At 33.8% G+C, this 12,285-nt stretch overlaps 1 protein-coding gene across 3 annotated transcripts in view; it reads right to left on the bottom strand.

Annotated features, from left to right (window-relative positions):
• The window catches only part of LOC139517900 (leukocyte tyrosine kinase receptor-like), a 296,261-nt gene that overhangs the window by 272,401 nt on the left and 11,575 nt on the right, over positions 1-12,285 (bottom strand). For 2 of the 3 annotated variants that reach the window (XM_071309392.1, XM_071309394.1), the window contains exon 3: positions 9,473-9,579. In XM_071309392.1, the coding sequence (XP_071165493.1) occupies positions 9,473-9,485 (13 nt within the window). In that variant the 5' untranslated portion in view covers positions 9,486-9,579. Of the gene's footprint in view, positions 1-9,472; positions 9,580-11,107; positions 11,220-12,285 lie in introns of all 3 variants that reach the window. The other variant, XM_071309393.1, reaches the window with a different exon arrangement.

Here is a 12,285-nt window from a genome sequence, read left to right as displayed (position 1 = left end):
TGTAGATGGGGGACTGTAATGCCTATTAACGTCCGAGGGCTGTATCCTGGGTGTTAGATGATTGACCATCATTTCACTGCCTGGCGGCTTTGGTCCTGATAATGCTGCCTGTCATCTTTAATACATCGTCGACGACTCATCTACCAGTTCTCAATCATCAAGGTTAGCGGGTTGCCAAGCTGACCAAACTGGCCCTGAAAGCAGCCGTTGTGAAGAATATTACATCAAAATAGTCAACATACCTGTGTGGAACGAAACGTAACGAAACACCTTACATATTCTGACAGAATTTACATGACCCTGCAAAATGCCCAAATGTTACAGATAACGACACACGCCTATCAATCGTCAAAGAAAAGAAGTTATGTTTTAACTGCTTAGGATCACACCGTTCCGTAGATTGTAAATCGAAATTTAGCTGCCGCCAGTGCCATAAAAAGCACCACACAAGTCTCTGCCATGAAAATACATGTACTAATGATAAGCAAACGTCAGTAAATGCCGTAGTTGATGATAGCGAAAATACATTGATCGCCGTAAGTTTTCATTCGTCTGAAGAAAAATCCCCTTTGAACGTGCTTCTAAAAACTGCCGTTGCACAAGTTGGGGGAAATCGATATGTTGATACGCACATTTTGTTTGATGAAGGAGCACAGCACTCTTTTGTAACCGAGGAGTTAGCGTCGAAAATAGATTTAGAAATACTAGGAACAGAAACCATACATTTATCGGCATTTGGAAGTACCGACAGCAAAGTCCATCATTTGTCAAGAGCACGCGTATACGTAGAGTCGATAAATAGAACGAAAATTCCAGTTGAGGTTCTAGTAGTACCAAACATCGCCAGCCCGTTAACGAATTACATCGGTAGTGGTATACGAGAATTCAAGTACCTGAAAGGATTACGTTTAGCTCATCCATTTACAGAAGACAACTCTTCTTTTGAAATTTCCTGGCTCATCGGAGCTGATTTCTATTGGGAATTCGTAGGATACAATATCAAGAGGAAATGGTCCAACCGCCGTAAAATCCAAACTTGGTTAGTTGTTGTCTGGTCCAATTCCGACGTCTAATGGTCAACAGAGTAATGTAGGTTTGTACAACATATTGACATCGCACAAACCAGAGGAGTTCAATTTAGAAAAATTTTGGGAATTAGAGTCGTTAGGAATAGATAACAACACGACAGATGTTGAAACGGTAGACTATATGGAAACATATCTAAAAGTTCAGCACTTTCTTCATTGTCCAAGTTTGAATCATCTTCCGTTTTCCGTAAAAGTCTCTTTACTGCACTTTTGTGACCAGCTCTGACTGCTTTTAGCTTGCTGTCCTTCTTATCCTGGTCACGGCACCATAAATGTGTGGAATAAACTAAATAAGTCGTATATGTACTTTGCGTTGTTTACTTTGCGTATAATATTTACAATGGCGAAGCCCATACAAGGTGTAAGAAACGTCACAAACATGTGAACGTAAATATGGGAAACGTAACGTTATAACTTCGAACTATTCTCAACAATACCAATTCAAAACAGCTCACAAAATCAAGATGGCGACCTCCAAAATGGTGTCCACCACCCGTTCCTGACTGATGGCACAAATTATTTAAAAGCTCACCAAACGCCTTCTGGCACCAAGCCGACTGTACAAGGGCTGTATAGCCAATCTAATTCGTTAAAAACTTCCATTTGTTGTCCTATCTTGTATGGTAATATTCTTTACAAAGCACAAAAATGTCAGTATTCACCTCAAAAGCTTACAAAACCTTTAAACAGACATATTAAGAAGGGATATAGTTACGATACTGTTGTCAAGTCATTAAAGATTGCATATTTTGGCTTTAATATTGATTCACTTATAGGGTCTTTGCACCAGAACTAAACACATTCATTTTTAAAAAACAGTTGTTGGCATGACACGGGTTATATAGATATAGGAAGATGTGGTGTGAGTGCCAATGAGACAACTCTCCATACAAATAACAATTTAAAATGTTCTTCTCATATATTTTATGATAGTATGATACTAAACCTCTAACCGGAGGAATTGTGCCTGATATTCATATGATGAAGACATAATCTTTCAATCAGTTTCATTGAGGTCTGGAGCTGGCATGTCAGTTAACTGCTAGTAGTCTGTTGTTATTTATGTATTATTGTCATTTTGTTTATTTTCTTTTGTTACATCTTCTGACATCGGACTCAAGACTTCTCTTGAACTGAATTTTCATGTGCATATTGTTATGCGTTTTCTTATCTACATTGGCTAGAGGTATAGGGGGAGGGTTGAAATCTCACAAGCATGTTTAACCCCGCCACAATTTTGCGCCTGTCCCAAGTCAGGAGCCTCTGGCCTTTGTTAGTCTTGTATAATTTTTAATTTCAGTTTCTAGTGTATAATTCAGAGTTTAGTATGACAACCATTATCACTGAACTAGTATACATATTTTAAGGGGTCAGCTGAAGGACGCCTCCAGGTGCCGGGTTTCTCGCTACATTGAAGACCCATTGGTGGCCTTCGGCTGTTGACTGCTCTATGGTAGGGTTGTTATCGCTTTGACACATTCCCCATTTCCTCTCTCAATTTTATTTGCAACAATAACTACTCATTTAAATACATCATAAAGTATTCAAATATTAAATGTCATACAGTCATGGTTAAAATTAATATAAATAAGAAGTAACTTCTAAAAAAATAAATGGGGAATGTGTCCAAAGGGACACAGATGATGCCCCCGCTAGCATATAATGTTATAAAGGGACATAACTGAAGAACTGTGAAAGTGAAGCTGCCAAAAATTTAACTTAAACTGAGTTTAGAGGTAATAAGCATTATGTACACATTTCATTAAATTTAGTTGAGACAAACTTAAGTTAAGTGAACAGAAACGAAAAAAATCTGTCAAACCCTGTCAACTTTTCCACTTGTAAAGGGGCATAACCCTAGAATGGTTATCAAAGTGCTTGTAATCACTGAATGGTAAAGATTGCTTTAATTTATCAGTTGGTAGTAAAAGTGAATATTGCATTGTATATTGTATATAGCATTGATTTAAGTTGATTCAACTATTATTCTGGACAAAGAAAGATAACTCCAATTTTCAAAGAAAATTTCATAAACATTGGCTTTAGGTGATTCAACAACCATTCTGGACAAAGAAAGATAATTCCAATTTATTGTCTTGAAACTACAAAATGCTTGTCTTTGTCCCTTTTTGACCCTTTATTCCTAGACTGTTTGCTCCATAACCCTTAAAATATATCCCAACCTTCTACTTATGGTATTAAACAATGTGGTACAATTTCAGAACAATCAAAATACTTATACACAACTTATTGTCTTGCAATAGATAAATGCTTGTTTTTGGCCCCTTTGGGCCCCCAATCCCTAACCTTACGGACCATAACCCCCAAAATCAATCCCAAACTTCCTTTTGTGGTTATAAACATTGTGTCAAAATTTTGTTGATTTCTTTTTACTTATACTAAAGTTATTATCCGGAAACCATACGTCTTTGGACGACGTTGACGACGACGACGTGATAACAATATATGACCGCAAAAAATTTTGCAGTCATATAAAAACAGACCAAAACACAAAAACTTAACTGTAACCACTGAACCATGAAAATGAGGTCAAGGTTTGATGACACCTGCCAGTTGTACATGTATACCATACAATTATTCCATACACTGAATACACTAGACCTATTGCTTATAGTATCAGAGATATGGACTTGACCTTTAAAACTTAACCTTGTTCACCGAATCCATAAAATGTTGTTGAGGTCAAGTTAAAACTGTCTGACAGAGCACTATCCCTATAATAAGCTTTCTGCGACAAAAGTCGCAGGCTCAACAAATCAAAGCGCTGTAAGCGCTGAAGGCAGTTAACCAAAAACCAAGGCAACCGTAATTATGAAAACTGTGGCAATGTTGCCTCAACATTAAACATTTATATATAGTACATTCATGTTTATCTAATGATTTATTTATTAACCCTTTCCTCCATAGTGACGCCTTTTGATGCCACCCCCTTTACTCCATAATGACGCCTTTTGACGCCTGTGTAGTACCTCTGTTGAAAAGCTTTGACTACAAAGTGTCTGCAGTAGACTTAATAAAATGTGTATCCAATATGAAAAGGAATATCATAGGAATATCTGACTTAAATTTATTTGATGAAATATTTGTTTTTCGCAATGCATTAATACTTAAAAGCATATTTTCAGGATTTTATTGAAAAATCCTATGCGAATCAAGTATGCAAAAAAAAAAAATTCAACGGAGGAAAGGGTTAAGGCAAATAATTTATATGTTATCAAGGTTTCAAAAGCAATGCATATACGGTATCAATGTATATTTTTTATGGTGAGTCTGCAGTGGTACAAGTTCCCAATGATTGCAGTTGTTCTACTTGGTAGTTAACCTTGGTTTTATTTGACTGCTAGAAGTTCAATTTGACTTAGTATGAACATGTAATAGTATGAATGGACTGGTTTCCCTGGAAAGAAAACTGAGTTTGTGTTCTATAGTACAAAAGTTATGAGACACGAATTAGACAAATGTTCACTACAACAGGGATCAAAGGTGAGGTCTGACTGACCTGCCCATAGTAAATGTAAATGATTTGTTATTTTGTCCCATACATATGAATAAATATAATCTAGGGGTGGGGATCTCAACGGTTTTCAAGTTCTCAAACAGGTAGGGGTAGGCAGAGGATTTAGGGGGGCCGGGGGCCAAGCCCCCATCCTTTTTTGGAAAAAATTTGGTTGCTTATATAGGGAATCACTGAAGCGTGACTGGAGCGGGCCCCTCTTAGGTCAGTAAGTGGGCCCCACTTATAAAAATTTCTGGATCCGCCACTAGGGGTAGGGTGACCCTAGGGACTTCCCCTACATTTCATTTTATTTGTTATATTGTGCCATACATGAATATATATGGTTTAGGGGTGGGGATCTCATTGGTTTCCAAGTTCTCAAACAGAAGGGGTAGGGTGACCCAAGGGACTCCCCCTATATTTCATTTAATTAGTTATATTGATCCATACATGAATATATATTGTTTTGGTGTGGGGATCTCCACCGTTTCCAAGTTCTCAAACAGGAGGGTTGGGATGACCACAGGGACTTCCCCTATATTTCATTTGATTTGTTATATTGTCCCATACATGAGTATATATGGTTTAGGGGTAAGGATCTTGACCATTTCCAAGTTCTCAAACAGGAGGGTGAACAGTGACCTCAGGGACTCCCCCTATCTTTCATCTGATTTGTTATATTGTCCCATACATGAATATATATGGTTTAGGGATGGGGATCTCGACCATTTTTAAATTCTAAAACAGGAGGGGTGGGGTGACCCCTAGCAACTCTTCCTATATTTCATTTGATTTTTCATATTGTCACAAACATGAATATATATGGTTAAGGGGTGTGGATCTCGACCGTTTCCAAGTTCTCAAACAGGGACTCCCCCTATATTTCATTTTTTATTTATTATATTGTCCTATACTTGAATATATGCAGGGGCGAATTCAGACGGGGGAGGGTTGCGGGCTTGCACCCCCCTTAAATTTGCAAAGCATGGGTTGTTCTCAGCTTAATAAAGAATATTCCGAGAATTTTACCTCAATTTTTCCAAGTTATCAAACAGGAGGGGGTAGAGTGGTCCAAAGAATGCCACCTATATATATAATCATATGATTTACTTACATTAAGGTATATATATAATATAGTTGCATTATTAGTGAAAATAAAGAATGAAACTTTTAGCTACTTTAATTGACCCTTCAAAATTGAGAAAAAACAAATAACCCCTCGAAATTGCAGTAAACTTTACACTTTAAAAGCATCTCACATGCATTATCATCATTTATCATTTATAAAGAAAATTTAGACTGTGACCATGAACATGTATATTGTTAGATATACTGTTCCCAGCTGTCACGTTGTATTGGATTTTTAAATTAAAATTTGTCAAAAAGTAATTTTGAGTTTCTGAATAAAATATTTTTCTGCTTTTTCTTTCTTTTACATATATCTTTTGGTTTACAATACTAGTGTTTATATTCATTTACCATGCATAGATGTATTTTTTCACCTGCCCCTTGGATTTATTTTGTAAATGATCGCCAAACCCGGAATTACCCTTATCCGCTTCCGGAATCGGATTCGATTTTGTAAAATTTTGTCTTCACGGCCGCCATTGTTATGTGTTTACAATGTTGTTTTTGTCAATCAGATACAATTTCACTCGAATTTATACAATATTTGTCGGCGATTTTCTGTATAAAGCTAGCGGTTGAACAAAATGAACATCGCCGTCATGAATAATAATGATAAAAATAAGTTTTTAGCTCGTTTAATTGGAGACTTTGGTGAACATGGTGAAAAGGTTTGCAAAGTAATTTCTTATTTTCTTTCAAATGTAAGGTGACTACGTCGGGCGTAGCTAGAAACCAACTATCCTAGTCGAAATTCCGCTTGCAAAAGTGGAAGGTCGCGGACCTCGGACCACCGCTAATTTGCACACCTGCCTCCAAATTGAAAAGCTACGAAAGTTTCTTTTTCTAATTTGAAATTGCCGCCAACAGCATGAACAGTTGAACTTATTATATAATAGACTACTGACGTAGTTGTACTACGTATTGATGACAAACAATATTCCTACGACTTTTGTCATTTGGGAAATCTAAACTACTTGTCTTAAGAGATTTTCGGCGATTAAATATTTCATACAATTGTTCTTTGACATCTTAGCTAAAAGCACAAGTCATAATGAACTACACAAGGATTCTTTTTTTTTTTTTTTTTTAAGACTTGAAATACATTTATTGAAAATCACCTGATTACATTTTCCTTGTATAACTCAGGGAAGAATACACAAGGGGCCCTGTGTTTACAATGATCCAACGTCCAGGGATAAACGGTGGACTCTATCATAAAAAAAAAAAATCTATTTAATATTTTTTCCATACATAAGTTATACATTCATATTAATTACACAGATTGAGTTTGCGTATAAAATGTTCACAATATTCTACAGTAAATAAAATACATTAATAAAAGTCCCCCAAAACACACTACAATCTACACAATAATTTACCTTTACTTATATAATTGGCATTTAATTTTTTGTACTTTTAACACCTGGATTACATTGTTATGTGTCGGTCAGTGGTTTTATAGGTCACATGCTCGACCTTGTAAATGCGTGTATTGTACATTTCTATCGTTGGATGTATTATGTTCTAAAAAGGAAAAGAAAGTAAGTACAAATTATTTCATCACTTACTAATGTATAAGATTTATTATAAGTTTTATTTCAGCTGCAAAATTTTCTTTTTTGGATGATAATGATTTGTCCATAGATTCAATTAAACTTCCCAGTTCCCGTTTTGCATATGCTATCAATTGGCTGGAAGTAAAACTTTTAGACTGATATTTGATTATATTCCTACATTTCCAAATAATCCATTTAACTGTATTCATAATCGTATTAGTTATGACATTGTACTTTTTTTTGTAATCGTACATTCCTAGCATGATAAGTTCTTCGCTCAATGGAATATATACTGTGTTATTTAGTACATTATATGTTTTAAGCGCATCAAAAATGTGTTCCCAAACAACCATTATAATGTTACAGTTGTGAAAAAGGTGTGTGAGAGTTTCGTTTTCTGTTTTACAAAAATGGCATTTGCCATTATTTGATTTGCCCATTCTAAATAGTTTTTGCTCCGTATAGATAATGTTATGAACAATTTTCCAGCTAATTTGATTTGCTTTCCTAGAGGACATACTTTTATTTAAATTTATCCAGATCTTTTTCCACGGTAATTCCGAATTATACTGAATATTCCATTTTATTTGACAGTTTGGAACTATATCTAAATTTAACGAATATTGGATTAATTTCAAAGATATCTCACTTGGGATTACTACTTTATTCTGTTTATTCTGTTTATCGTAAAATTCAAATGTATTTTTAATATAATAACCATTTTTGGGGGATTCTTAATAAGCACTACTTCCTATGTGTAACTTTAAAACTTTTGGATAAATCGACGATCATTTAAGGTTTTTCTGGTCATTTTTTTTGTAATCCAGAATAAAAAGTATTAAAAAAGTGTTCAATTAGTTATAAATAACATAGTAGCAAGCTAGATAATAACAATGGCAAGTATTTCAGGATTTATTGGGTAGAACACAAATCTAGGGTGCTCGCATAATGCAGCTTAACTGCATAAAAATAAGGCAATATGGTAACAAAAAGAGAAGAGAATATATAGCTAAAATGGCCTAAAAAATAAATGAGTAGAGAATAATAGGGTGCTAAAATATAAATAATAGAAAACAATGGACTTTAAATTAAAGGACACAGAAATATAGATCCCCACCAGGCCCTCTTGTATAACTGATGATTTTACAATTTGCCATCTACTACGGAATCCCTAATTTCAAATGCAATATCAATAACCATTGAAACTCTATATGATCATCATCTAATTCTATAAAATATGTTTTTTACAAATTAACTTATCTGCCATTATCTACATTTCAGTGTTACTATCAAATCAAAATATCAGACATTTTTAGCTGGAGTATAACTAAAACAATGGCAAAATCTACTTATCGTAAATACTAATTCAATTATATAATGTAATAATAATGTTTAAATACTACAAGTGACACAATCCATGCCACTATCAACTGACGATAATTCAAGTGTATCCACACAAACTGTATTACAAATCCCACACGCTCATCCATTAAAGTAGTTATCTAGTTCGGACATCAGATGGTAATGAATTTGTCGTCTAATGGGGCATAATGCATTTATCACTTATTTCTACGACATTTCTGAATAAGATCAATTTCAGATTTACCAAATAATGTTTGTGAATGTTTGAGTGTATTAGCATCAGGTTATAGAAAGACAGACTATGTAATTACTGTTTGTTTAATGTATATCGTACAATATTTTCCCCCTATAATTATGCTAAAACTTGGATAGATATTCAACATTGTTAACAAAATAATATCAGGCTTAATCTACTGTAATGTAACCTTGGAAGTTCTATGTGAATTTAGCTAAATTCTTAAATTAAGAGGCTGTTAGCTTTCAAAAATAGTCACAATATAAGAAGATACGTTGACATCTCTCAGCAATAAAGTGAGCATTTAACCAAATCAGGACATATATTTACTTAATGGGGATTCATCATTATTTGTGGGATACCAACTTTTGTTAATTTCATGATCAAAGAACAAATTGTCTTTAAGCTTGTAAGCAAAACCAAGAAATCAAATATCCAAGAAAATAAAAATTGTTGTTCAATCCATGAAAATTAGTATCCAGGAACATTAAGAATGAACAGTTTACCTTTCTTGGTTATTGCAGAGTTAAATACATGTTGAATCCTTTTCAAAGTATTCAGATTCATTACAATATACAATACATACCTTTTATAAACATGATCAACAGTTGTCCATACTAATCTTTGTCCATACTATATCTGGCTCACATGATTTTATATCCTCTCAGAACTAGGAAATATTCTGTGAATAATCTGAAAAAGCATCACTCTGTAAGTAATTAGTACGTTCTTACAGTTTATAATTATAATCTCTGTATGATTCAACTACAAAGATGATAATCTAATTCTGTACTGTCTTGAGCACAATAGTACCATATGTAGAGTAGGATCTGCTTACCCATGGTTTTTTATTGTGTTTATGTTGCTTAGTCTTTGTGGTTTTTTATGTTGCGTTATGATCATCAGAGGGCTGTTGTTTGTCTATTGGTCAGTTTCATAGTTTGCCATTTCATCAGTTTGTCTTCAACTTTCAAAGTTTCTTTGGTATCTTTATTTTTTTTCATAAAATTTTATTTTGTTATGCAAAGGTCTTTTACCCATTAGTATTCCATAAAGGTTTTGCTCATTGTTGAAGGCTGTAAGGTGACTTATAGTTGTTTACATCATGACCCCTTTTAGTTGTTTCATTGGCAACCATATTACCACTACATATTTTTATATAAGATATACAAGTGTGGACACAGATGAGTGTGGATAGTATGTTTGGATGTTTGACAGTGTTTTATGATAAATGTAGTTCTATGATTTTTCTATATGTGTTATTAACTGTGTTGCAGGATGACAACCAACCTGAGCATTAGGAGTGTTGTTTATTTAATATTTAGTTTAGTGTTTATGTTCAAGACGGGCATGGAAGAGACACTAATTGCATTAGTTACCAAATGATAATGATAGAATATGTTCCACATCTTTGATTTTGGATACATTTTATAGCTAGGAGAGCAACACATAATAGGTTCAATTTTTCGTGATTTGTTTAAATTGGGAGATGATATCTGAGAACATGATATAAGGAGCCTGTAATTCAGTGGTTGTCGTTTGTTTATGTGTTACATATACGTTTTTTCTTTATTTTTTGTACATAAATAAGCCTGTTATGATTCTCCTTTGAATTGTTTTACATTGTCATTTCGAGACCTTTTAAAGCTGACTATGCTATATTAGCTTTGCTCATTGTTGAAGGTTGTGGGGTGACCTGTAATTATTAATTTCTATGTCATTTTGGTCTGTTGTGGAGAACTGTCTCATTGGCAATCATATCACATCTTTTTTTATATGTATTTGCTAACTATTTGTATGGTTCTATTTATATATCTTTGTGGTGGCTTGTCAGTATCATTAGTAAAACACTTTGAAATGTTGAATTGATCCTCAGATTAGAAGACATTTATTGGTTTATAGTAATGACAATGCCTATCATGATGCTTGGGCCTGATGAGCTAGAAAGTAAGCTTCTGTGCTGTTTTCTATCAATTCTTTGATAATATCTCCTTCAAAGCTCAGGTGAAAGCAAAACAAAGTTTTGACCAATATGAAAATGATATCACGGAAAGAACCTTTATGAGCATGCTTCAGACTCATAACTGCTCCAAAAGTTATCTGAAAGAATTTCAAGAATGTGTCCATAGGATGCTTATTGCTTTGCATTCAAGAAATTGAAATTTAACAATATGAATGCGCATGCCCACCACACATTGTCTTAATTACAATTTATACATACATATCATTTGGATTTGGTTTAGTGGGTTAAAGCAATGGCACCTATACAAAATGTGTTGACATGGATTCAGCAGTCCAAATCAGGACTGTCAAGATGTCTGCTGAGGGTACAACTAAAATTGGACAGGTTTGCAAATTAAAATCAAACTTTTTGTTTATTCTAAAATGTTTACTCATTTTAACAATTAAGTTATATTTACTGATCACTCCTAATTTCTGCACTAGTCATCATCACAAACAACCATAGGATTGGTTTTCATGTAACGACCAGAATTTATGAGACACAACAGAGTGATAAAGGAAGTATACAAAAGGGAAACACTCTTCTTTATTTGTAATTTAGTTTCATATATCAATCTAATTGGGATCTTGCATTTCTGTTAATGTCTTTCTCTGTTGAAGTTTTGCAGCTCATCCAAGAAAATATCACCACATTAAACATCAATTTAGACAGAGAACTAGCATTTAACTGTTATAACATTTTCCACTAAAATGAAAAGAAAGAAACGAAAAGTTTCTGGAAATGCTCTTTGTATCTTTTATTTCTATTTTTACTGAAAGCAAGAGTTTTAATTTGTTTTCCTTTTGAGAGTTTTGTTTGAATAACTGACAGCCATTGTGCTCTTTTTAATGACAATCAAATGAAAACTTTTAACTTCTGCATCCTGACATCATGAAGACTGTACCCAATATTCTTAGGAATTCCCACTATTTTTAATTTAACAACTACAATCAAGTCCATGTATAACTATGAATAAACATCTAATAACAGAAGTTTACAGAGTATACCATTATAAAATAAAACAAAAGGCTTCCAGGATTAAATGACCTTGCGTGTGTCATCGACATCTCAAGAAAAATGATTACAGAATATCAATTTTCTTCTAATAAAAATTATGCAATTATACATGTCTAATCCATTTGAGATTGGAGATTTTTTGAAGGAAAAAAAATATCAAGTGTTAAAGATGGGACCTTGTCAAAATGAAGAATTTCCCATCAAAACTTGAAAGTGTGAATTAAACTGGCATTAATTTGTGACTACTATTTCACACATGTACTGTCAGACACTTCTTTCAGTTTGTTGATTCTTGGAATTTTGAATGAATGAATTTTATTTTTTCAACACATTTTCTCCAGTACCACTATTCAAAATTTCATGAATCATATTTCAGTAGT

This window comes from Mytilus edulis, chromosome 3 (genome assembly GCF_963676685.1).
Source record: "Mytilus edulis chromosome 3, xbMytEdul2.2, whole genome shotgun sequence".
Classification (NCBI taxonomy): Eukaryota; Metazoa; Mollusca; class Bivalvia; order Mytilida; family Mytilidae; genus Mytilus; species Mytilus edulis.
Note: the sequence above shows the minus strand (reverse complement) of the source record. Positions and strands in the feature narration are given on the sequence as shown.